Below are 26,698 nucleotides of genomic sequence, written 5' to 3'. Positions count from 1 at the left end.
TTTATCAGACCAGCAAACCTGGTCCCTTTTTTTTTTTAATGATTTTGAGTTTTGTTTCACATTGTTCTCCCACTCTATCCAGGATCTCCTACATAGATCCTCCTCTGAGTGGTTGACAGTGGTAGCCGGGCACCATCTAGTTCTGGTCTCATAGTCATATAGACTGAGGATTGCATGGTGTACCAGTCACTTAGACTAACTATTTCCATGCAACTTTTGTTTTCTTCATTCTTCTTTGCTCTGGACGAGGAGGGACGCATTGTTGGGTCTTAGATGGCCACTTGCAAGCTTTTAAGATCCCAGCTGCTACTCACCAAAGTAGGATGTAGAACAACGTTTCATGTAGTATGTTAATGCCAATTGAGCTTGATGTCCCCTGTGACTACGGTCCCAAGCTCCATATTCCAATAGTTGGAATAGGTCCAAATATTCACTCCTTCTGGGTAGCTGGCTGTGACCTAGAGACAACCTTGTCCCTTGTCAGCTCTACTATATACCTGGGAGTTCTTACAGAACTTATTGCCTGCCAACCCTATACATGTCCTTTAATACCATTGGCTCTTGATCATATGCTACCTCCTGAAATGGTTGAACATCAACCAATTTTTCTAAGACAGACTAGGAAGGATTTACTTCTGGGGAAAAAAAAAGAAAAAAAAAGGCCGATGAAAGCCTTATGTATAGCAATGGAACATTGTCTGATAAAGTGCCAGAAGATGAGCCCCTTAGGTTGGAAGGCACTCAAACTAAGATGAGGGAATAGCAGCCTCCCCAAGTAGAGCTGACCTTAATAGCATGGATGAGGTAAAGCTTTCAGGACCTTCATTTGCTGATGTGAGAATACTCAAAATGAGAAGATATAGCTGCAAACACTCATGAGCAATTGGAACATGGGATAACTGAAGTATATCTAGGGAAATTGGAAGTAAGAAATTTTTTTTGAATGGAATGTATATAAAGATCAATATTCTAGGCATTAGTGAGCTGAAATAGACCAGTATTGGCTATTTTGAATTGTATGATCATGTGGTTTACTATGCCAGGAATGACAAATTGAAGAGGAATGGTGTTGCGTTTATCATAAAAAAAATTTTTTTCAAGATCTATCCTGAAATAAAACATTGTCAGTGATAGGATAATATCAGTATACCCACAAGGAAGACTAGTTAACATGACTGTTATTCAAATTTACACACCAACCACTAACGCCAAAGATGAAGAAACTGAAGATTTTTACCAACATCTACAGTCTAAAACTGATTAAACATACAATCAGGATGTATTGATAAATATTGCTGCTGAGGCTTAAAGAAAATTAATGAAGAGCTTCCCTGAAGTCATACCTTGGATCTTTAGGCCAAGAGCTTAATTTTAAAAATCGTGTAAATAGATAAGCCAAAATGGCCACACCTATTGAAGGCAGCTATTACAAGGACTCCTCCTTTTTTTCTTTTTTTTGCCTTTTTCTTTTTACCAAAGTCCCATAAAAATGAGAAGGAATCTTGCACTGGTTCCCTACCATTTTAGATAGAGATGAAACTCAAGATGGTATGGTGGAGGTGGGGGAGTGGAAAGGGAGGGTGATTTGGGGGATGGGTAGAGGGTGGTATAACTTGTTCCTACATCAGAACCTTACTGCTACAGCTTTGCACTGGCCACCTCCTGACAAAACCCTTGCCAGTGTCCTCTAGAAACTGAAGTTTATACTGCATTGGAATGGGGTGATCAAGATTGGCTCAGGGATAGGAAAGGAACAGAAGACCATCTAGAAGTCTGGAGGTTCAAACCCACCAGCTACTCCTCTGAAGGAAGATTGGGCAATCTACTTCCGTAGAGACACCGCCTTGGAAACCCAAGGAGGGGTCTCTTTGAGTCGAATCGACTTGGTGGCAGAGTTTTTTTTTTTTTTTTTCCTTCAGAGACCTTTAGTAGGAAGACAGAGTGGACCAGAAAACCAGTCAATACCCTGTATTTATTGGCAGAGAGACAGAAACATTCACAGTAAAAGTCATAGATGACTCTTGGTAATTCTTTCTCTCCGAGATAACTCTTCCAGTTTCAGCCTCTAATGAGGAGCACAAAGGAATAATTTGAAAATTTTCCTTTTTCTTCACTTGCTGGTGAATGATATAGCCAAACAGAGCACATCAAAAAACTACAACAGGGTGAATTCTTAGAATCAGCTGCTCTAAACCAAACCAAATGTACTGCCATCAAGTTGATGCTGACTCATAGCAACCCTGGACAGAGTAGAATCATCCCATAGGCTTTCAAAGGCTGTAAATCTTTGCAGAAGCAGATTGCCTCATCATTCTCCTGTGAAGTGCCTGATGGGTTCCAACCACTGACCTTTTGGTTAACAGCCCAATGCTTTAACCACTGTGCCAGCAGAGCTCATTTCAGCTGTTCTGTTATTGTTGTAATGTGCCCTCGAGTCAGACCTGACTCTTAGCGACCCCTCCTTAGATTTCTGAGGTGGTATCACTATAGAAGAAATTACTTCTTCCTTCCGAGGAGTGGCTGGTGGGTTTGAACTGCCAGCCTTCTGGTTAGCAGTCAAGTGCCTTAGGCATTACTCCAGCTGTTCCAGGTGGTTACGAATGGTGCTTCCTGGAGAGCTGGCTGGGGTCAATGCTCCTCCCATTTATTACCTTCTTTACTCCTCCACCTCCCCCCACCTCCCACCCCCCACCAGAACAGCTCCACTCTGGTTTTATTGGATTATATGTAGAGCTTCTATATAAGCTTTTATTTAATTATTTATTTAATGGTTCTACAGCTAAGGTTTTGAAAACTACTCCTGTTTTCACTAAGTCCAAACCCTTTCATTATATGGATGAAGAACCTAAGGTCTAAGGAGACCTAGCCATGATCCTCAGTTCAATACTGTGCTAGATCAAGAGGAAGAAAGGAAAACAAGGGCTTGTATATTCCACCAACTTCCATATTTAGTCCTCAGTCAACTGCCCATTTTCTCCTTACTGTAATAAGAATTCTCAAGGACTATCTTTTCACTGCTATGGTCAGTGAGCTTCACAGAAAGATAATGCAAGAATCACTTGAATACTGCCACACATATATATAATTTTTGATGTAATTGTTTCTGGTTATGCTGATATTTGCCCATATAACAGGTATTTCCCAAACAGCAACTACAGGTAACAATTTATATTTAACCATCTAGAGTGCATTTAGGGTCCTTGAGTGGTGCAAATGTTAACACATTTGGCTACTAAAGGAAAGATTGGAACATCAACTTCACTCAAAGTTGTCTCTGAAAAAAAGCCCCAGAGATCTACTTTGAAAAGATGAGCCATTAAAAATCCTCCAGAGCACAGTTCAACTACTCTGACACACGGGGTTGCCAGGAGTTGGAATTGACTCAATGACAACTGGTGGTGGTGGTGGTAGAGTGTACGAGTATCTCCCCCTTCACTCCTGGTTTCTCTACATCACTCACAGTCATCAGGCCTCCAACAAGATCACTGGTGTGAGGATCTTCATCTTTGGTACCCAGCTGAGGGGAGTACAGTTCTGTGGTCCGTAAAATTTCTAAAACCCTATCCAAGGCTTCTGCTACTGTGACTGGGCTGTTTTCTTGGGCTGCATTGATTATATTTATGACCTGAGGAATAAAGAGAGAAAGAAAGAATAAATTTGAAAAGATTATAATTCTAATTCCCTAAAGTCATACATATGTCAGGAATCCAAAAAGAAATCAAATGATAGCACGTCATATTCAAAAGGACCAGTGTTCTCATGACACCACCCTCTTCTGACTGAAGCTTACTTTTCTCTTGGCTATTACTACCCCATCCTCTCCTGGTATTTCTCCTACCTAGGGACTACATTTTCTGTCTCCTTTACTGGTCCCTTCTCTTCTAAAGGTTGAAATTCCTCAGGTATCAGTCCTGGGCCTTCTCCCTCACCCAATAATCTTTCCACAGATGATCTGTTTCATGTCTATGAACTTAGCTCTGCTCACCTCCATGTCATCATCTTCTCCCCTTAGCCCTCCAAGTTGTAGACAACCTGACTTTCTTTCAAGTCCTCAAATGCCCTAATCCCCTCTTTTCTACTTCAGTGGTTTTTCACTTACTGTTTTCTGCTGCCTAGAATCTTCTTCTTCTAACCTCTTTCATGTTTCAAGTCTTAAACATTACTTCTCTATAAAGAAAGCTTCCCTGACCACCTGTCTCACTCTTGATTAATTAGGCTCATTTATAGAATACTACTGTTTTCCTTCATAGCACTTACAGCAATTTATAACTCTTTGTTTATTGTATGCTTACTTGCTTAATACTGTTTTCCTCTGCTGGACTGTAAACTCCATGATATCAATGGTATTTCATTCATTACTATATCTCCATCACTGAGCCCAGTGCTAGGTGGCCCAGGTTAGAGAGTAGAGGTGAAGGCAGAGGTATAAATTGCCACTCACCTTTGTGATGGGAGCCTCAATGGTCATGGAGTGGATCCTTGCCATGGATGGATAACGACGATTCTGTAGGCTTGGTGCTGGAGAGAAGGCAAGAAAGTTGTATCTGGTTCTGGTGGCTCAGCCTGTCTAAGTGCAGAAAAGGAGTCCCTTCATGGGCAGGGGACCTGATTCTCATGGAACTACCCCCACATCCCTGAAAAGCAATGAATTCACCCATCTCTGAATTCTAAAAGGATGACAGCTCAGCCACTAAGCCAAACAAAACCAAACTCACTGCTGTGGAGTCAGATCTGACTCATAGTGACCCCTCCTTAGGTTTTTGAGGTGGTATCACTATAGAAGTAGATTGCCCAACCTTCCTTCTGAGGAGTGGCTGGTGGGTTTGAACTGCCAGCCTTCTGGTTAGCAGTCACATGCCTTAGGCACTATGCCATATTTGCTCAAATCTGGAGAGGGTTGTCTAGCCTATAAAGAATGGGAGGAGGGCCCTATGAGTCCCAGGCTCACAGGAGGAATTTCAATGAAGGTTTGTAAGGCAGTATCTCTACAGAAGTAGATTGCTCAATCTTCCCTCTGAGGAGTGGCTACTGGGTTTGAACTGCCAGTCTTCTGGTTAACAGTCAAATGCCTTAGGCACTACGCCACCAGAGCTCCCCTGTTAATGGGATCCTATAATTCATCCCAACAGCCTAATGATCCTCTGGGACTTAGTTTCCCATCAATTACTAAAGCCCAACTTGGGCAGTTCCTGCTGATTAAGCTGTTGGTCATGTAACTGGATAACTGTGAAGTGTAGGGAGACATGGTTCAAGGTGAGGGTGGGAGGTGGAAGATTGAACCTAATCTTGTATGAATTAAGGCTAGTCACTCCCCTTTCCAAATCCTTTAGATTCTTAATGCTTATAACCAATGGGGCTTTTAACTCATTTAAAAAATAATTTTAATCTTTTGAATAGGTAACGCTTACATGTGGTTTGAACTTCAAAAAAGCAAAAACTTTAACAGCACTGTTCTCATCAGATTGTCCTACCAGTCCCTGTAAGGCTGGCAGGAAAGATGAGATAACTTAATCTAGCCAGTAACAACAGAGCCTGCCTCCTGCTCAGCCATTTTCGTGGTCCTCTCTTGCTGACAGCACTGCAGCCACCGCAGACCTCTTCTACACCCTTCTACAACCTCCGCTTCTTCTGTGCTCTTGAGAGATGGTGATTCCCCCCTTCAAACTCAACTTTGAAAATAGCAAATTTAGTTTAAGTTCCCTAACCCATTATCTTCTCCATCTAAAGTGTTCTGGTTTAGCTACACACTCAGCCCACCTCAAAATATTTTAATTCATATTCTCTCCTTTGCATTCTTGGTCCCAGTCCCTCACATGCCCTTAGGAACTCTACTCTCTGAATTACCCATCTTTTCTCTAGCTGCTTCAGTCCTTGATGTTTTATCCAATTCCCTCACATTCAGGTTCCTCATTTTGACCTGAAGGACTAAAAATTCCTTCATTTATATTGCTGTTTATTCCCTGAAGTCATCAACCCACCTCCCTCCTTTCTGTCATAGTCAGTAACCATCTGCTCCATATGCCCCTAGAATCTGTCCTTCCAAGTGCTAAATAAAAACTAAGTGAAATCCATTAGTCTGATCCCTGTTTCTGTAGCACTTAACACTGCTGCCCATCTTCTTCCTCTCAGTCCCCTCTTGTTCTTGTTGAGGTGACCCTGCCTTCATATGGCTCATTCCCTGCTCTTCTGTTCTTTTCAATGGCCGTTTACTCTTCTCTCACTGTGTGTGCACCTTGGAGGATGTGTACACTCTGTTCTTTTAATCACACACATACACACACACACACAAAGATGTTCTCTGCTTTCAAGGTTTCATTTGTCACCCCTGTTGTTAGGTGCCACTGAGTCAGTTCTGACTCATAGCAACTCTATATACAACAGAATGAAACACTGCCCCATTCTGTATCATCCTCACAACCACTGTTATATTTAAGCCCACTGTTGCAGCTACTGTATCTTTCTGTCTCATTGAGGATCTTCCCCCATTTCACTCACCCTCCACTTTACCAAGCATGATGTCCTGCTCCAGGTACCCTGCCCTCCTGATAACATATCCAAAGTACGTTAGATGAAGTCTCACCACCCTTGCTTTTAAGGAGCATTATGGCTATACTTCTTCCAAGACAGATTTGTTCATTCTTCTGGCAATCCAAGAATTCAATATTCTTCACCAGCACCATGAAAAAAAAGGCATCAGGTCTCCTTCAGTCTTTTTTATTAATTGTCCAGCTTTCATGTACATATGAAGTGACTGAAAATACCATGGCTTGGGTCAGGCACACTTTAGTCCTCAAAGTGATCTTTTTACTTTCTAACACTTTATAGAAGTCTGTTGTAGCAGATTTGCCCAATGCAATACATTGTCTGCTTTTTTGACTACAGCTTCCATGGGTGTTGACTGTGGATCCAAGTAAAATGAAATCATTAACAATGTCAATCTTTTCTCCATTTATCATGATGTTGCTTATTGGTCCAGTTGTGAGGATTTTTGTTTTATGTTAAGATGTAATCCATATTGAAGGCTATAGTCTTTGATGTTCATCAGTAAGTGCTTCAAGTCCTCTTCAGTTTCAGCCACCAAGGTTGTATCATCTGTATATCTCAAATTGTTAATGAATCTTCCTCAATCCTGATGGGTGTTTTTTTCAAATAGTCCATCTTCTCAGATTATTTGCTCAGTGAACAGATGAAGTACAGTGAAGGGATTCAACCCTCACACACATTTTTCCTAATTTTAAACCGCACAGTATCCCTGTGTTTTGTTCAAACAACTGCCTTTTAGTGTATGTACAGGTTTTGTGTGAGTACAATTAAGGGTTCTGGTATCCTGTTTTTCACAAGGTTATCCATAATTTGTTATAATCCACAAAGTCGAATGCCTTTGCATAGTCTTCTTTCAGCCAATATCCATCTGACATCAGCAGTGGTATCCATCATTCCATGTCCTCTTTTAATCTGACTCAAATTTCTGAGAGTTCCCTGTTGATGGACTGCTACAGCCATTTTAAATTATTTTCAGCAAAATTTTGCCTGCATGTGATACTAATGATATTGTTCAATAATTTCCACATTCTGTGGGATCACCTTTCTTTGGAATGAGCATAAATATGGATCTCTTCCATATTTATCCAGTCACTTGGCCGGATAGCTGTCTTCCAAATTTCTTGGCATAGATGATTGAATGCTTCCAGCATTGCATTCATTTGTTAAAACATCTCAGTTGGTACTCTGCCAGCGCCTGGAGCCTTGTGTTTTGCCAATGCCTTCAGTGCAGTTTGGACTTCTTTTAGAACCATTGGTTCTTGATCATATGCTACCTCATGAAATGGCTGAATGTCAACTAATTCTTTTTGGTATAGTGACTCTGTATCACTTTTATCTTCCACCACTCCTCTGTCAATTTGTCCTATTGTGGTAGTTATGTTGATGGTATTTCAAGTACCAGCAGGGTCACCCATGGTGGACAGGTCTCAGTGGAGCTTCCAGACTGAGACAGACTAGAAGGAAGGACCTGGGAATCTGCTTCTAAAATAACTGGCCACTGAGAACCTTATGATTGGCAGAGTGACACTGTCTGTTACCTGCAGGACTCTCAAATCCATAACTCTAGCCCTGAGGGTCAATCTTGCACTTTAGCTTCTTAATCATCTCCACTAAAACAAAATTCATCATCTTTTCCGTAACCCACAATGTAGACATACTTGGAGACTTCCCTTTTTCTCTAAATATTATTTATAATTTCCCAGGCACCTAGGAATGAAATGTTAGAATCATCTTTGACTTTCCATCTCCCTGGAAATCCAATTTGTTACTTAGGCTTGTAACTAAATGTTTTACTAAATAAATTCTCAAGAGTTTATCTGTGACATTTTATTAAGGGAAAGTAAAGGGATGTATCAGGGACACTGAAAAACAGGCTTGTTTTGGAAGTTGGGAAGCCGGGACACTTTGGTGCCCACCGTTTCTGCCACTAGCACCCAAGAGTGATCTTGGGCGACTACTTAAACGCTGAGCTGCTTGGATAGCTATGTGACCCCAAACACTTTAGGTTAAACAAGAACAAGCCTGGAGATATTTCAAAGAGAAGATAAAGACTGTTCAAAGTACTGGGATCTTAAAAGCTTGTAAGCAGCCATCTAGATGCAACAATGGGTCTCTCCTCGTCCAGAACAAAGAAGAATGAAGAAAACCAAAGATTTATGGAAACAATTAGTCCAAGCAACTGGTACACCATGCAATCCTCAGCCAATATGACTATGAGACCAGAAGAACTAGATGGTTCCCAGTTACCACTGTCAACCACTTGGAAGGTGATCTATGTGGGAGATCCTGGATAGAGTCAGAGAACAATGTGAAAAAAAAACTCAAAATCATTTGTGGGGAGGAGGGGATAGAGGGACCAGGTTTGCTGGTGTGATAGAGCCTGATGGAATCCCTGAGACTATGGCCCCTAGCTGCCCTTCAGGTCTGGAATTGAACCCACACCTGTGGCTTCAAGCCAAACAAAAGACAGGCATATGAGCTGAACATTTACATTAGGTAGATACACTTCTTGGGGAGATCAAACATGGGAGAATAAAAGGGCTGTGTGTGGACAGGGACATATCTCAGGGGGCAGGAGTACATGGAAGGAAGGACACAAGGAAGAGGTAGAGGAAGTGGGAGGGGAGCTGTTGCATTGTGGTAAATTGTAGTCAATATCATGAGACAAAGTGTATGTGAACTGCTGTATGGAAAGTGAATTTGCTCTGTAAACTTTCACCCAAATCACAATTTAAAAAAAAGACTGTTCAAAGTATACAAGATTTTTTTTTTTTTTTTTTTTCAGCCTGTTTAGTTGAAATCCTATTCCTTGGGGTTTATATGCTAATGAATTCTTGAACATATTCTTCTGTTATTTTCTACATTTTAAAAAAGGTCAGAGAAATCTGAGAAACTTCTTACCATCACTGCCTCGAGATGATATCGATTTCACATCAATGGACTCTTTCCTTCTGTTCTTGTATCTGAATGAATGAGACTCTAAGGATTTCAGATTATAAAGGGAGAGTTATTAGTTTTCAGAGTATTCACAGGTGATGTTCAGACATGTTTTTTCTCATTCTTCAAGGAAAACAAGCTTACTTTTTAAGTGCTATAAAATAATTTTAAACCACTTTTCTTTGTCAAGACACATAGAATTATCAGTCATATTAGTTGTGAAATGATTTCTTTATCTTGTGGCACCACATCACATCATGCTAATGGAGCGTATTATCAAGGGGATTCAGATCCTTGAATGAGGACCTTTTGAAAAGTCTTTTGAAAATTTAGTCTTTTGAAAGTAAACATTAAAACATGGGGATTTTTTTTTTTTTTTTTTTTGCTTTAGCAATAGTGTTAACGTGTTGCTATGCTAAAACCAACACAACTTTATTGCTTTTGAGAGTAATTTTAAAATTGGGAAACATGAGGAGAATTTTTTAACCAGAGATGATTTTTGTTTGTTTCTTTATTTTTCCAATTCATTTTGACCTATGGCCAGTCCATTCAATTGGGTGTAGAAAGTTCTTCTGGGGTTATGTGAGGAGGTAAACCCTGGTGAAATCCACAGAAATTTTGGATTTAATTTGAGAAATGAATTCATAACAGTTCTGGGCAGTCAGACCTCTGGGTGATGTCCTTGGCTCTCATGAGGATGTGATTTCATCAAACGATGCATGCTGCTCACCACAAGAAGCCCAGGGGAGAAAAAGCAGTGCTATGTCCCCCCAAATTTCCAGCAATGATGCCAACTCTCCCACTTGTCCCCATGTTTTGAGGGAAGAAAAGACAGTTTAAGAGATTCTGCATAAGTTTTGCAGACTTTGAATTTAACCCTCAAAATGTACTGTCACATTAATGCAAGATCTGAGAATATGCCATCAGTGAGAACCAAAGGATGATGAGAACCATCAACCAACCAAAGGTGAGAACCATCAGGGATGCAGTGCTGGCTTCAGCAACATGCCTTTTCGGGGCACTTGCTTCTTGTGGGAGTAACCCACAAGCAAGGAGAGAAATCTTAACCATGACACAGATTCACTCTTCACTGTGCTAAGCTTAGAGGCAGACATGTAGGTTTCAGCAGGAAGATTACATTTCTCAGATACCAGTAAATGGTCATATTCCAAGAAAGGAAAAAAAAAAAAAAAAGATGCAATATTGCTTTAGGAATTGTCTAGTGACACTGAAAAAGCCTAATTGTTAAGAGAACCAGCTCCAGAGCCAAACTGCAAAAGTTCAAATATCTGGTATGCCAACCAGTAGCTATAAAACCTTGGAAATGTTATTCTCTGTGTCTCAGTATCTATATCTGTAAAATGGGGATAATTATAGCATCTCAGTCATGGGCAGTTATGAGAAGTAAATGAGTTAATCTATACATAGCATTGAAAACAGCACTTGGCACATACTGAACAGTACATGTTGGTTGTTACTGTTAATGACACAGATGCATTTGCATATACAGCTTTTTAGATATACGTGAGATTGTGTTATGTTGTTCTACTATTTCATTTTATAATGTCTTAGACACTTTTCTGTACCATTTATTTCAATGTACTGTCCATTAGTTTGACAGAAAAATTTCTGATTCAATAAAACATGGTTACATCAATGACTAAATCTGGAATATTTTTATAGAGCATGAAGCGAAGGGAGAACTCATAAAATTCATCTGAACACCACAGCCATAGAGCCTCCTCTTAAATGATCTAACTTAGCAAAATCTTTTATTATCCTTTTGTTTAAATTTTTGTCTTCTAGATTCTGCTTCAGTGATCTTCTAGATCTTGAATATGTGTTTCAGCATTTCCTTATAGAGACATGGTACTTTAGGTGATACTCCAGAAAAAAACCCAAACTCACTGCCATCAAGTCAGATTCAACTCATAGTGACCCCTTTGGGTTTCCGAGGCGGTAGCTCTACAGAAGTAGATTGCCCAGTCTTCCTTCCAAGGAGTGGTGGTGGGTTTGAACCACCAGCCTTCTGGTTAGCAGTCAAGCCACCAGAGCTCCCTACATGGTATTAATAGGATCAAAATTTTTGTTTTTAGCTTATTCAGGGACTTGACAATCATATAAATTCCTAACATTCATCTGTGTATCAAATGACAAATGTAACTTATTAAAGATTTAAGATTAAATGCAAGATTACAGAACACAAAAATTTCTCAAAATGCTGTTGGGTGATGATTTTCAAGACTGGCCCAGGTTGGCTTGTTGAATTCTGAGTCATGCATTAGAGAGTATTCAATGGCAGGTGATGCTTATTCTTCCCAATTTTCTGCTAGCTGAAATTAAGAGGCTCTATAGCAACAGAAACAATTAGAAGTATGGAGATTATTCTTCAATAAAGGCTAAATAAGGCCATTTAACTAAAAATAATTCATTATTCATTCTTTCAACAGATGTTTGTGGGATGAATTAAAAAGTTCAAGGAGAAAAGGAGGATAAAGGATATTTGAATAACCATCCTTAATGGCATAAAAGGATAGCATGCCCCCAATTAAACAAAAAAAAAATAGCTATCACTTACTAAGCACCTAATACACTAGGCATTGTGCTAGGAACTTAAAATATAATTACCTCATTTAATCATTATAACAAATCTGAAAGCTGCACAGTGTGGTTCCCATTTTACTGATGAGAAAATTTAAGCTTAAGGAGATTAAGTAGATAGCCTAAAATCAAATCGCTAATAAACGGTAGAACCTGTACTGTCCACATGCAGTGGTTTAAATTCATCAGTGTTCTGTGAGTGTTTACTGAGTGTCTATGATGTGTAAGGCAATGCTGGACTCTGTAAAGGATATGAAAGCGCATACAACAGTTCTTTTGGCACAGCTCTTAAATTATATAGTCAAAATAGTGCCCTCACTGTAAGGGTTATAAGAAATTAACTAAACCATCTGAGGGGGAGGAAGTGAGGAGGGAGTTATGTGTCTTTATGTGTGAAATGTCATCATGTCATCCCTGGTTTTCAGAAAAGGGGAAAGAGGATACCTAGCAGGTGGATGTCAGGCACTGCTGGATATTAGATCCATTTTCTTTTAATCCTCATGTAAGTAAGATGGGTATGATCAACTCATTTTACAAATGAAGAAACTGAATCTCAGAAAGATTAAGTGAAATCTTTCTGAGCAGGTGAAATATAGAACATACTAGAGGCCAGGAGACGGACTAAATAAATAGCCCAGGGTTTGACTTTATGTAGTAGTGGCTGGAAGCCACCAACAGGGAGAGAATGTGTTAGCTGTAATACTTGCAGGAACAAGAACTATAAACCTTTGATAGTAGATTGATTTTTTTCCCTCTGATGATCAGAGAATTTCAGATCTTTTACATGAGAAGTCATCAGCTTCACCTCCTTCATTTTAAGGATAATGAAACCACGGGTGAGTCTTGCTCAAGGGATGAGGCAAGTGAGCAGGGAGCTGGAATGGAACTCAGGGCTTTTGACTCCCATGCCAGGGTCCATCCATGTTTTCTGACTATGTGGTCGTCGATTACTGCAAAGAAAGGGAAGACTGAGTGTGGTTGAACAACATGTGTCCACTGGACTTCTGGACACTCTAGTTTGGGTTTACATACTCTTTGTAGTCTCTGAAGAACCAGGAGAAGAAAACCAGGATGAAGAAGGCATTTAACAGAAAAGCTTGCCATGAATGAAGATTCAAGGAATTTTCAGGGGATTCTGTTTTCCTTTTGCTCTACAGCCTAAGTCAGCACTCAGAATTTGGCAGTCGAGGTTCTGGAGTGGTGAATGTCAATCTGAACTTCTTCAGAGCTATTTACAGACTCCAACCCACAAATGCCTAAGTGTATGAGAGTTAAATGGAAGTATTCTCACCTGTCTGAGAATTGTCTCCTGAATCACGATGAATCTTGTGAATCTAAAGTTGTTCAAAAGTTTGATAAAACAAGAGAAAGACATTGTAAATACAGTATTAGCTACATTCCTAGCCAAACAATTTTGTTAAAAAGCTCTGAAGACTTCAAGAGGGGAAGAAGTTGCATAGATAGTTAAGAGATGAAAAGAGGTACAGTAAGTGACAATGCTACTGATGCTCTATTAGTTTTGGGCACTTCTAGAATGGCCAAGCCCCAGAGCAGGAAGGTATCCAAGGGATGAACTTTCTAAGCAGGGCATCGAAACCTCCAGTTAGTCAGCTACTCATTTTGACAGTCTCCAGAAATACTGAAAGACAAAAGCTGTAACTAAAGTTTTAAAAAAAGTAATATATAACCTGTTTATGTTTCAGACATGTTATAACATTTTCCTGTAATGTAAAAATAGCCTGAATTTAAGCCTAGGATTTTAAAAAATCTTTCTAAAAAGTTCTTCAAATACCTGTAAATAATAAACCCGTTGCTGTCAAGTCAATTCCGACTCCTAGCAACTCTACGGGATAGAGTAGACCTGCCTCATAAGGTTTCTAAGGCCATAACTCTTACGTAAGCAGACTACCACATCTTTCTCTGGTGGAGCAGTTGGTGGGTTTGAACTGCCAACCTTTTGGTTAGCAGCCAAGCTACTTAACCACATGCCACAAGGACTCATTTCATCAATTATAGACAGAGTCAATTTACAAAATGCTTCTTCACAATGAGATCTGAAATTTAGATACAGTTTAACACCTAGTTTTCTCATTATCAAATTTTCTTGTGCTAATGATTTTGTGTTAATGCTCAATAAATGTCTGTTAAATGATGAAATGAATTCATTAACATGAGAATACGCTTTCTTTGGAGTTTGGCATTTCTTGTGTTCATAACTGATCAATACACTGTTATTGGGGGTGTATTTAGCTCAACCACACTTCAATCATGCTGCTTCACTGCTAAATGCACCTGCTTCCAGTTAGCTGCTCCAACATGCATAGGACGAGAGGGGTTACCTTGAAAAACAAGACAGGTGAGTGTGGAGGACTCTTTATGCAGGAGGATGAGCATGGCTTAGTAAATATCAACTCCTACAGCCAGAAATGCCACACATATCAGAAAGAGGCAAAATGTTCCAGCTTGATCTAACCACTGAAAAACAATCCTGTCAAGCTGAAGTATTAAAATACAGGTTTTCTATGAATTATTCTGCTCAGCCCATTCCACATTACAGGAAAAATTACATGACCAACCTGTGTGATATCTTGGTAATAATGTGCCTAATGGCTGTGACTCATTTATCCCATAATTATGGGGGCATTTTTATTTATTCTGTGAGCAAATGTTTTATGTTTTTCCTTTATGGATAAAAACCATTTACTATTATGCTGCTGAGCTCAGTATGAATTTTTGATACTATATTAAATGAATAAAAGTTTTGCCTTGCAAATTGTTTTCTCGATCAGCTTTAGCTCAGAAGCAAATAATCTTTAAATACTTAGCTTTTCTTTCTGAACCACAATACATCTCTCCTTTAGGAACAAAGTCCCAAGGCTCTCTAGATTATATATGTGTATTAGGTATGTGTGTGTATACACACACACACACATACATCCATGCATATAGGAGCTCTGGCAGCATAGTGTCTAAGGCACTTGACTGCTAACCAGAGAGCTGGTGGTTCAAACCCACCAGCCATTCCTAGGAAGGAAGGTTAGGCAATCTACTTCCATAGTGATACCACCTTGGAAACCCAAGGAGGGGTCGCTGTGAGTTAGGTCCAACTCGAGGGCAAATAACCACCACATACATATACACATACATATATATGTACATACATACATACACACACACACACACACATATACACATATATACACATGGAGCTCTGGTGGCATCGTGCCTAAGGCATCTTACTGCTAACCAGAAGGCTGGTGGTTTAAACCCACCAGCCACTCTTCAGAAGGAAGACTGGGCAATCTACTTCCATAGTGATACTGCCTCCCTTTCTCATCTTTCATCAGGCTAGCTGACTGAAATATGGGGCTCCTGAGCCTTCCAGGTGGACTTTGTATTCTGTCTAACGTGGACCAAAAACCAACCAACCAAATAAACAACTCACTGCTGTTTACCTTGGGTTTTCAAGGCAGTGTCTCTACAGAAGTAGATTGTCCAATCTTCCTTCCAAGAAGTGGCTGGTAGGTTTGAACTGCCAGCCTGCTAGTTAGCAGTCAAATGCCTTAGACATTACATCACCAGATGAAATATAAGTCCTGTAGGTCCACAGCCAACCCTGCCATTGGGAAGGAACTGTGCTCCCGCCACTGAGGGGAAGGAGGGAGCAGCAAGGAGAAGGGAGATGACAGGAACCACTTCCATCTGCTGAGGTGACTCTTACCTGTCTTCATGTATGATGCTACCTTTAGCACTTGCTAATCTGAAAATGCCACCCCTCCTTCCAGTCCCTGCCACCACCAAACTGGCATCTGCCTTTGATGGGCTTTCTCCAGGCATCTCTAGCTCCTTAACCATCACTTAACTCCAAGCAGAGATTCTGTGGGGCTGCGTCAGCATCTGCTGCTGAGTCACTTCATGATTCCCTTCAGCGAGAGCAGTGCCTGAGGACCTGTTGTCAGTCACACCTCAGCAGCGCTCGGCTTTTAGCAAAGCTTCATGACGGACAATCTATGTGCCTCTTCCAAATACCCCACTTTACAGCTAAAGATTCACTTGGATGAAAAAATTCTTTGAGAATTAGAATTTTCTTCTGGAGATCTAAACCTACCAGTCATTCATAACTCTGTATGAATTATTCCACTAAAATTATTTTCCTCATAATACTTAACTGAACTCACTGAGAACACAGAGAATGAGTGGTTTTGTAATTTGGTATTCTCTGGGGTGGGCAGCCAGAAGAGGCTTATGGGCCGGAGGACTGCTGGGAGAGAAGGTCTTCTGAAAGTGGAAGACCTTAAGGATAAGCTTTGCCCGGTGATGCTAACAGCTATCTCTTACATGCTTCCCCTGTGCTAACAACTTGACATTTGTAATGTCTAATTATTGCAACACCCTTGCAAGGTAGATAGTGTCCTCTTCCCTTCTGATAGACAAGGAGGCTATGGTGTGGAGGGGTTAAGTGACCCGTCTAGGCCACACAGCTAGGATGTGGCAGAGCCCAATTTCAAATGGTCTCTAGCTCCAGAATCATTCCCTCTTAACCACACTGCTGCTACAATGTGGCCTTGAGAGGAAAGCCCTCAGCCTGTGCTTTTAAAAGGCGGTATCTGCGGAAGGTTTGCATCTCTGTTATCAAAAGGCTTTGTCACATGCATGTTACAGAAAAGAAAGGGGAAGATCAGAATTCAGTGTCCTCCGTCAATCAATGTCTCTGTTGTGTGGGTTTTTGTTTGCTGTTCCTTTTGTGAAAGCTTAAGGTGCTGAATATTTTATGTACAGTAAAAACAAAAACAAACTCACTGCTGTTGTGTCAATTCCAACTCATAGCAACCCCTCTTGGGTTTCTGAGGCAGTAAAACTTTACGAAAGTAGATTGCCCAGTCTCTCTTCCACGGAGTGGCTGGTGGGTTTGAACCACCAACCTTCTGGTTAGCAGTCAAATGCCTTAGGCACTATGCCACCAGAGCTCCTTTATGTACAGTAGTAACTGGGCATCTGATATTGTGTGCTACTGGGGAAGCTGGAGGCTTTAGTACCACAATCTCTGCAATGTGAGCACTGGTGTCCTGGTCGATGAAGCGCTCTCTGGAGCTCAAAGCTGTGATTTCTCAGCAAGCTCTAAATACTAAGTTTGTTTTTAGAAAAACAAATTCATGATTGTAAACCCTTATTTAAAATATTACAGGTGCTCACAAATCTCACCAGTGCCCTCCGCTCAAATGCTTTCTTTAAAAACACTTGATTATGCTCGTCTCTGAAAAGCACTAGAAGTTCTGTGTGTGTTTGTAAGATTTCAGGGTCATTTGTTTGTTTTCCTCTTAAAGAATAATCATTTTAAAAGTCTATTTTCTCCACACATTCACCAGAATGGCTAAAATTAAAAAGACTGACTCCACCAAATTTTGTCAAGGATATGGAGCAACTGGAAATTTCATACATTTCTGCTATGAGTAGAATATTGTATAACCACTTTGGGAAAAGGTCTGGCAGTTTCTCATGAAACACCTACTCTAGGGCCCAACAGTTCCACTCTTGAGTATTTCCCCAAGATAAATGAAAGAATATATACACAAAAAGAATTGTCTAAGAATGTTCAAAACATCCCCCAACTGGAAACAGCCAGAGCTCATTAACAGAAGAAATGCACTCTGGGTGATTGACACAATAGAATACTAATCAGCAACAAAAAGGAAAGAAATCACTGACACATAGAAGAACCTCAGCAATATAAGGAGGAATGAAAGAGGCCAGACATGAAAAGTACACACTGCATGAAGCTCTGAAAAGTGCAAAAGCAATCTATAACTCAGAACAGAGGTTGCCTCTGGGGGCAGGAAAGGTGACAGTGGAGATAGGGATGGACTGGGAATGGGGCTGAGAAATTCTGGGATGGTAAGTTTCTGCATCTTAATAGGGTGGTTATGTTTTTGTGTCAACTTGGCTAGGCCTGGTTGGGTGGCTGGGCAGCTGGATGTAGTATTCCCCATGACGAGACTGGTAATCAACTCCATGGTGGAATCTATTATGAGCAGCTGAGTAGCTGCCTTTGGGTATGTGGTCTGCTTCCTGTATATAAGGAGAAGCTTTGAGAAAGGTCTCTAGCATATGGCACGCTTAGACTCTGCATGTAGCCGTGTTGTTGTTCAGCGGCCTGCTATGCTCTGCCAACCTTGGGACTTACAATGGACTTAAGTTAATGGCCTGCCGTGTGGTTTGGTAACATCGGAACTGTGTCTTTTTACTTGTCAACCTTGGGGCTTCTCAGCCTCAGCAGCTGTCTGAGTGAAGAAATGCCTCTAGCTCCAGTGGGCCGGGAGCAGGAGACAGAGCTGGACCCCAAGATTGAGGGCTTTCACCCAGCCCCTAGAGCCTGGCTCTTTGAACTTGGACTTAAAGCCTCCAAATTTTAAGAATAAACTCCTGTTTGTTAAGGCCATCCCATTTGTGGTGTATTCCTGTCAGAGAAGCACCAGGTAACCAAAACATTTACTTAGGGAACTATATAAAATATCAATTGTATTAATTGTGGAGTTGCAAATGAACCTAGATCCTAGTATCTGTTGTGGGAGAAAAATCCTCAGAAAGAGCAATGGAATGAGTCAAGGTCAGGATGAGTACTGTAACAAGCAAAAAAGCAAATAAATACTTGATGCCTCCTTCAACATCCATTTCAGAATCACCTTGGGAAGGTGAACAGCATATGGTAGAACTGATCAAATCTGGTTTTGTCACCATTAAATGACAAATTCATAGAAGACCTCACAAGTCATGCTTAAATCAGCAGATAGGCTGATATGCAAGCCTGGGGTCATTCTGATCCCTTCCACGCTGCCTCCCCGTCCAGTCCATCATCAAATTCTGTTCATTCTCTTTTCTAAGTACCTCTGGGATCACCTGCTTCTCTCTGCCAGAATTCAGGTTACCATCAGCTCTCATGTGAACTTGGCACTACCTTATTAACCAGTCAGCCTCCCAATGCAATCTATCTTCAACTCATCTGTGTTACTGCACAGTGTACCCAGTGTATTCTTGCAAAACTATACACTTAATTCTGTCTTTCTCTTGCTTAAGGCCCTGCTTCCCTTTACTCTTAGGGCCAACCCCATATGCTAACCTGGCTATGAGGGTCTGCAGCACGGCCTGGTGATGCTGGCTCTCAAGCCGCACTGCTGATCCTTGTCACTCTTTCTTGGGCTCTTGGCTTGCAGGCCATACTGGCCTCCTTTCCATCTCTCTAATCTTCCCATGTTCTTTATGACCACAGGGCCTTTACAAATGCTGTTCCCCTGCCTGGGAAGCTTTCCTCCCCATCCACTCTTTCCCCTTTGTCTTTCTGTGCTGAAAAGACCAATAATGATGTCTCTGAAGACAGTACTTTGCAAAGTGTTTCATGGTAAAATATTAATAAGTAAATCTATCATAAAATGTGAGTTTTTAAAAAAGTAAATACAAAGTTGTTGTTGTTGTTGTTGTTATGTGCCATCAAGTTGGACCTGACACATAGCAACCCCTCCTTGGGTTTCCAAGGCAGTATCACTACAGAAGTAGATTGCCCCATCTTCCTTCCGAGGTTCGAACCACCAGCCTTCTGGTTAGCAGTCAAGTGCCTTAGGCACTACGCTACTAGAGCTCCCAGTAAATACAATATTGACTCAAAAAATACATCCATGTATGCAGATGGAGCCAACTCTATGGCAGGCAAAAGAGTTGGTGTGATGGTAAAAAATCAAGGTTATCAAATACCCATATGCATCTTTGCCCCTGAAATGTTTCTCTGAGAACCCTGCACCACCAGTAGATTCTTTCTGACATTTCTCAGTGTATTCAGTGGAATGATTGAAATGGTAGAATTATTTAAAAAGCAAAAAGATTGCTCATATACATACAGTTGTAAGGAAACAGAAGTGACTTTCAACTATTTCTTGATAATATAGAAAAATGCACATTTTGATGGAGAGACTCTAGTATTCTGATCAAAATTTTCAAACAGGTTTATATTGTTTTATTGTTTCCCTCCCCAAATTGTTATGAAATGGAGTAAAAATTTGGTTAAGATAAAGGAAAGTATTATTTATTTAAATAATAAGTGTAGTTTACAAAGTTGACTTACTAGGTATATTTTTTCTCAGATTTAACATTCTTGATCAATAACTATAGGGAAAAACTGTGAGTACTTTGGTGTATTATGACAAGATTGCAGTGATGAAATGGAGGCTGAATGCTGGATGAAGATTCTTGATCATGGGGACTGAGTCATTTGAGACTCTCTCATTTGCATTTAATGAAAATGACAATGTGAGTGGAATATAGAATATCTCTGGTCATGTTTCTTTATTGAAAATACTTTGATGAGTATTTCCTTGGAAATGATGGAGAGATCAAAGGTCTTTTCCATCTGCTCTAATTTCAAAAACCACTTGGAGATGCAGTCCTCAAAATTCCTTCCCAAGCAGCCTCACAGCACTGGAACAAACCACGTCATGCAACATTCTGGGCCACTGTCCTCAATGACTACCTTTATATATTTCCTGAAGCCATGGACCCACCACCTGTCTCTCAGTTTGTCTTTCTGTGGTATCTTGCATGTTGTTAGGATGCCAGAAGCTATGCCACTGGTATTTCAAATACCCGTAGGACCACCCATGGTGGGCAGGTTTCAGCCAAGCTTCCAGTCTTAGACAGAGTAGGAAAATGGGATCACCATGAGTCAGAGCCAATTTGACAGCAGCTAACAGCAAAGCCATGGAGCCATGGACAAGCTGTTGCCATTTCTTTCCAAGAACTGTGAGTTGTTGTTGTTGTTATGTGCTGTCGAGTCAGACCTGACTCATAGCGACCCCTCCTTGGGTTTCCGAGGCAGTATCACTACAGAAGTACATTGTTCCATCTTCCTTCCGAGTAGTGGCTAGTAGGTTTGAACCGCCAGCCTTCTGGTCTTCAGTCAAGTGCTTTAAGCACTATGCTACCAGAGTTCCCAAGAACTGTGAGTATAGGTTCTAAACATACTGTTACAGCAAAGAGGAGAAATTGCATGGATGCTGATTCCAGTATCCAGCATTAGATCTCTTCACTTCAGTAAATTTTATGAATCTAATAGACTCAGTATAATAGTATCTCTCCCCTTTTATTCTGATTAGGTGTAAATAACTTAAAATGTTATTTATATCAAACCAAGATTTCATTGGTTTGATATAAATGAAAATATATATGAATTTTTAAGATTGCACAAGAATAAAAAGAAAATCTCAAACTTTTTTTTTTTTTTTTTTAATATCAGGTCAAATGCTTTATGCCAAACACAGATACTTTTTCCCCTCTCTGCTTTTGGATATTTTCTTGGAAAAGTTTAAGCATCACTCTTCTATGCAATGCCAGATCTAGCATGTTCAGATATCACTGATAACCCTTGGTCAAAAGATCTCTTACCTCCAGCACTGGGGCCTACTGGCTTGGCATTCATCATGCATTTTCAAGAGTCTTTATGGAGAAGTACTCTCATTATTTAGCTCAATAATGATGATGTTTTGTCTCCTTATCTCATGAAAAAACACTTAAGTGAGATACCATTCCAATTTCTTTTTTAATGGCTTTCAAATAACTGCAATGTAACAACCACTTTGCTTCATAACCTTGCAAATGCTGAATTTTCTAATATGGAAATATGATACATCAATGTTATGGTAGTTAAGGTTATGTGTCAACTTGGCTAGGCAGCTGGAGGTAGTTATTCCCCAAGGTGAGATTGGTAATCAGCTCCATTGTGGAATCCACTGGAGCAGCTGAGTAACTGCTTTAGGGATATAGTTTACTTCCAGTATTTAAGAAGCAGCTTTGAGGAAGGTCTCGAGCTTTTGGCACGCTTGAATCCTGCATGGAGCCAAGTCATTATTTGGCAGCCTGCCATGTTGTCAGCTGGTTTTGGGACTCTTAATGGACTTGAATCAGTGGCCTGCTGTGTGGTTTGGTAATATTGGGACTGTGCCTTTTATTTCTTGACTTGGGTTTTTCAGCCTCAGCAGCCAGCAGCTGCCTGAGAGAAGAAAGCCTCCCATTGCAGTGGGCTGGGAGCAGGAAGCAGAGCTGAATGAAGCTCAAGGTTGAGGGCTTTCACCGAGCCCCTAGAGCCTGGGACTCTGAACTCGGACTTCTAGCCTCCAAAACTGTAAGAGAATAAACTCCTGTTTGTTAAAGCCATCCACCTGTGGTACTTTCTGTCAGAGCAGCATGAAGTAACCAAAACAAATGGTTCTCAAACTTAAGCATACATCAGAATCTCATCTGGAGGCCTTGTTAAAACACAGATTGCTGGACTTCACCCCCACAAGTTCTGCTTCAGTAGGTCTGGGAGGGGCCAGAGAATGTGCAGGTCTTACAAGTTCCCAGGTGAGGCTGAGGCTGCAGGTCTAGGCACCGGACTGTGATGACACGTGATGCCTCGCCACTCAAAGTATATGCAGCTTGTGGACCAGCAACTGGCAACAGCAGCATTTGGCAGTGTTAGGGAGCTTGTTAAAAATAAGCAACTGTCAGGCTCATTCTAGACTTACTGAAACAATGTACATTTCAACATTTAATCCCCAGGTGGTCAGCATGTACATTAAAGTTTGAGAAATATGGACAAAGTGGACATAAGTTTTGGCAAAAGACAGACCTGGCTCTATCATTTTGTTTTTTTAAATGCACATAACTATTAAAAAAAAAAAAAAAAAACCTACTACCATCAAGTCGATTCTAACTCATAGTGACCCCCATTAGGTTTCCAAGGTGGTAAATCTTTATAGAAGTAGATTGCCCAGTCTTGTTTCCGTGGTGTGGCTGGTGGGTTTGAACCACCAACCTTCTGGTTAGCAGTCAGATGCTTTAGTCACTGTGCTACCAGAGCTCCTGCACATAACTGTAATGCTATTGTAATAGGATGTGTGTGTGTGTGTGTGTGTATACACACAAGTATGTATTTTTCTATGTATGTGTGTATATGGAAGGAGCTCTGGTGGCAAAGTGCCTAAAGCATTTGACTACTAACTAGAGGTTGGCACTTCACACTCACCAGCCACTCCATGGAAGGAAGACTGGGCAATCTACTTCTGTAAAAATTTACCACCTCAGAAACCCAATGGGGGTCGCTATGAGTCAGAATCAACTCGACAGCAATGAGTTTGGTTTTAGTTTTTGCTGTGTATATGGGGGGAGGTGTTCTCAAAATTTTTGATGTGAATTTATTTTTAAGTCTCTATCTCCCTCTCAGCCCCTGGTAACCAGTGTTGTTGCTGTTGTTACATGCCGTCGAGTCGGACCCGACTCATAGCGACCCCTCGTTGGGTTTCTGAAGCAGTATCACTATCGAAGTAGATTGCCCAATCTTTCCTCCGAGGAGTAGCTGGTAGGTTTGAACCACCAGCCTTCTGGTTAGCAGTTAAATGCCTTAGGCACTACACTACCAGAGCTCCCTGGTAGCCACTAATCTTCTTTTATCTCAAGGGGTTTGCCTATTCTAGATATTTCATACAAGTGGGATCATATAATATTTGTTTATTGTGTCTGGCTTATTTCACTTAGCATAATATTTTCCAGGTTCATCCATGTGGCAGCATGTATCAGAACTTCATTTTTATTCATAGACAAATATTACTCCATTTATGCATATACCTCACTTTGTTTATACATTCATCTGTTGATGGGCACTTTGGTTGTTTGTACTTTCTGGCTATTATGAATAATGCTACCCTAAACGATGGTAAGTATCTGTTTGAATTCCTGCTTTCATTTCTTTTGGGTATATACCTAGGAGTAGAATTGCTGGATCATATGATAATTCTATGCCGACTTTTTGAGGAACTGTCAAACTGTTTTCCACAGCAGCAGGACTATTTTACAATCCCACCAGAAAAGGATGAGCGTTCCAATTTCTCCACATCCTTGCCAACATTTGTTATTTTCCATTTTTCTGATAATAGCTATCCTATTAGGAATGAAGTGATATCATATCATGGCTTTGATATTTCCTTAATAACATCTTTTAATGTGTTATTGGCCATTTATATGCCTTCTTTGGTGAAATGTCTATTCAAGTCTTTTGCCTTTTATTTTTTTGTAATTGGGTTCTTTGCCTTTCTATTGCTAAATTGTAGGAATTCTTTATATATGCTTGATATTACACCATTATCAGATATATAATTACCAAATATTTCTACCCATTATGTAGGCTGTCTCTTCACTTTGTTGGTAAAGTTCTTTGGTGCACAAAAGTTTTAATTTCGATGAATTCCAATCTATATATTTTGCCTTTTGTTGCTCATGCTTCTGATGTCATGTCTAAGAACTCACTGTTGAAAACTAGGTCCCAAAGTTTTACTCTTCTGTTTTGTTCTATGTTTTAGTTCTTGCATTTAGGTTGTTAATCCATGTGGAGTTAGTTTTTGTATATGGTATGTGGTGTGGGTCCAACTAAATTATTTTGCAGGTGGAGATCCAGTTGTCCCAGCCCCATTGTTGGGCAATCCTACTTCCGTAGTGATACTGCCTCAGAAACCCAAGGAGGGGTCACTATGAGTCGGGGCCGACTCGACGGCACATAACAACAACAACAACAACATTCCTTCCCCTGTTCAATGAACTTAGCACCCTTGTCAAAAATCTATTGGTCATAGATGTCTGGAGTTACTTCTGGACTCTCAGTTATCTCCATTGGTTTATATGTCTATCTTTATGCCAGCACCACACTGTTTTGATTACTGTAACTTTGGTAGGACATTTTTAAATTGGGTAAGTCTTTCTTTTTTCTTCATTTTCAAGACTGATTTGGCTATTTGGGGTCCTTTTCAATTCCATATGAATTTGAGGTTTAACTTTTCCATTTCTGCAAAGGCGGCTACTGGAATTTTGGTAAGTATTGCATTGATTCTATAGATTGCTTTCGGTAGTATTGACATCTTAATATTTTTAAGTTTTCCAATCTATGAACAGGGAATATCTTCACATTTATTTACGTCTTTTAAAATTTCTTTTAAAGTTTCTGGGTGGTGCAAATGGCCAAGTGCTTGACTATTAGCCAGCAGGTTGATGGCTAGAATCCACTCAGAGGTACCTCAGAAGACAGGTCAGGTGATCTGCTTCAGAAAGGCTTTGAAAACCCTGTGGAGCAGTTCTGTCCTGCACGCACGGAGTAGCCATGAGTCAGAATTGATTTGACAGCAATTGGTGGCATAGTGCCTAAGGCATTTGCTAACCAGAAGGCTGGTGGTTCAAACCCATCAGCCACTCCTTGGAAGACTGGGCAATCTACTTCCATAGAGATCCCACCTTGGAAATCCCAGGAGGGGTCGCTATGAGTTGGAAAGGGCTCCACGGCAGTGAGCTGAGCTTTTGTTTTTTATATCATGTGGAACATAACAAATTACAAACCAAAAACAGAAACCAAACTGGCCTTATACTTTCCCCTGAGATCACCTTTACTGAAGGTCTTTATTTCTTCATGGAGTTTCAGGTTACTATCTAGTGTCCTCATCATTCAAACTGGATGGTTCCCATTGGCACTTCTTTCAGGATAAATCTTATACTAATGACTTTCCTCAGCTTTTGCTTATCTGAGAATGCCTTAATTTTATCCTCATTTTTGAAGGGCAGTTTTGCCAGGTAAAAGAATCTTGGATGATAGTTTTTTCCTTTCAGCACTTTGAATGTATCATCTCATTACCTCTGGCCTTCATGATTTCTGAGGAAAATCAACACTTAGTCTTGTTGGGGCTCCTTATAAATGACCATTTGCTTTTCTCCTACTGCTTTCAAGAGTCTCTTTGTTTTCGACAGTTTGATTATAATGTATCTCAACGTGGATCTCTTTGGGGTTATCCTACTTGAAGTTCATTGAGCTTCTTTTATGTGCACATTCCTGCCTTTTGCCAAATTTGGAAAGATTATGGCCATTTTTTCTTGAATATTCTTTCTGCCCCTCTTTCTTTTTCCTCTTCTTCTGAGACTCCCAAGAGTATGTATTGGCTCACTTCAGGATGTCCCATGGTTCTCTTATGTTTTGTTTATTTTCCTTAATTCTTTTTTTCTTCCTGTTCCTCAGAAGGGATCATTTAAATTGTTCTATATTCAGGTTCACCGATTCTTTCTTCTAGCAGCTTAATTAAGCACCTCTAGTGAATTTATCATTCAAAGTTACTGTACTTTTCAGGCCTAGAATTTGTTTGGTTTCTTGAATAATGATTTCTTGATTTCCTTTTGGTTTGCCTATATTTTCTTTTAGTCTTTGAGCATATTTAAAAGTTTTAAAATCTGTATCTACTAGGTCTAGTCATCTTCAAAGATAGCTTCTGTTGGTTTACTTTGTTCCTATGACTGGGCCATCCCTCCTGTTTCTGTGTTGTGATTGTTGTTGTTGTTGAAAAATGGGACATTTGAGTAGTAAAATATGGCAGTTCTAGAACCTGCGTCCTCCTACCCCACCTTCCTATTTCTCCTCTTCTTCTCTTGTTGAAGGCCATGGTCCATTAGCTTAGTGGCTTTTCCAAAGAATTTTTGCAGAAACAAATGAAGCAGAACCATTGAGCATAGGGGTTGGGGGACAGAAGCCTCTTGTAGTCTTTGCAGAATGACTCTATGCTGGAACAAT

The 26,698-nt window shown here is 40.3% G+C and overlaps 1 protein-coding gene across 1 annotated transcript in view; it reads right to left on the bottom strand.

Moving 5' to 3' along the window:
* The window catches only part of PDE8B (phosphodiesterase 8B), a 464,520-nt gene that overhangs the window by 36,675 nt on the left and 401,147 nt on the right, over positions 1 to 26,698 (bottom strand). Inside the window, exons 11-14 of the mRNA XM_042781328.1 lie at positions 13,373 to 13,415; positions 9,445 to 9,522; positions 4,442 to 4,518; positions 3,461 to 3,625 (exon numbers count right to left, since the gene is read on the bottom strand). Coding sequence (XP_042637262.1) covers positions 3,461 to 3,625; positions 4,442 to 4,518; positions 9,445 to 9,522; positions 13,373 to 13,415 — 363 coding nt within the window. The remainder of the gene's footprint in view (positions 1 to 3,460; positions 3,626 to 4,441; positions 4,519 to 9,444; positions 9,523 to 13,372; positions 13,416 to 26,698) is intronic.

The sequence above is a fragment of the Orycteropus afer genome, unplaced genomic scaffold, assembly GCF_000298275.1.
Source record: "Orycteropus afer afer isolate SDZICR_OR568_19922 unplaced genomic scaffold, OryAfe1.0 scaffold00107, whole genome shotgun sequence".
In the NCBI taxonomy this organism is placed as follows: Eukaryota; Metazoa; Chordata; class Mammalia; order Tubulidentata; family Orycteropodidae; genus Orycteropus; species Orycteropus afer.
This window is presented reverse-complemented; position numbering and strand designations above follow the sequence as displayed.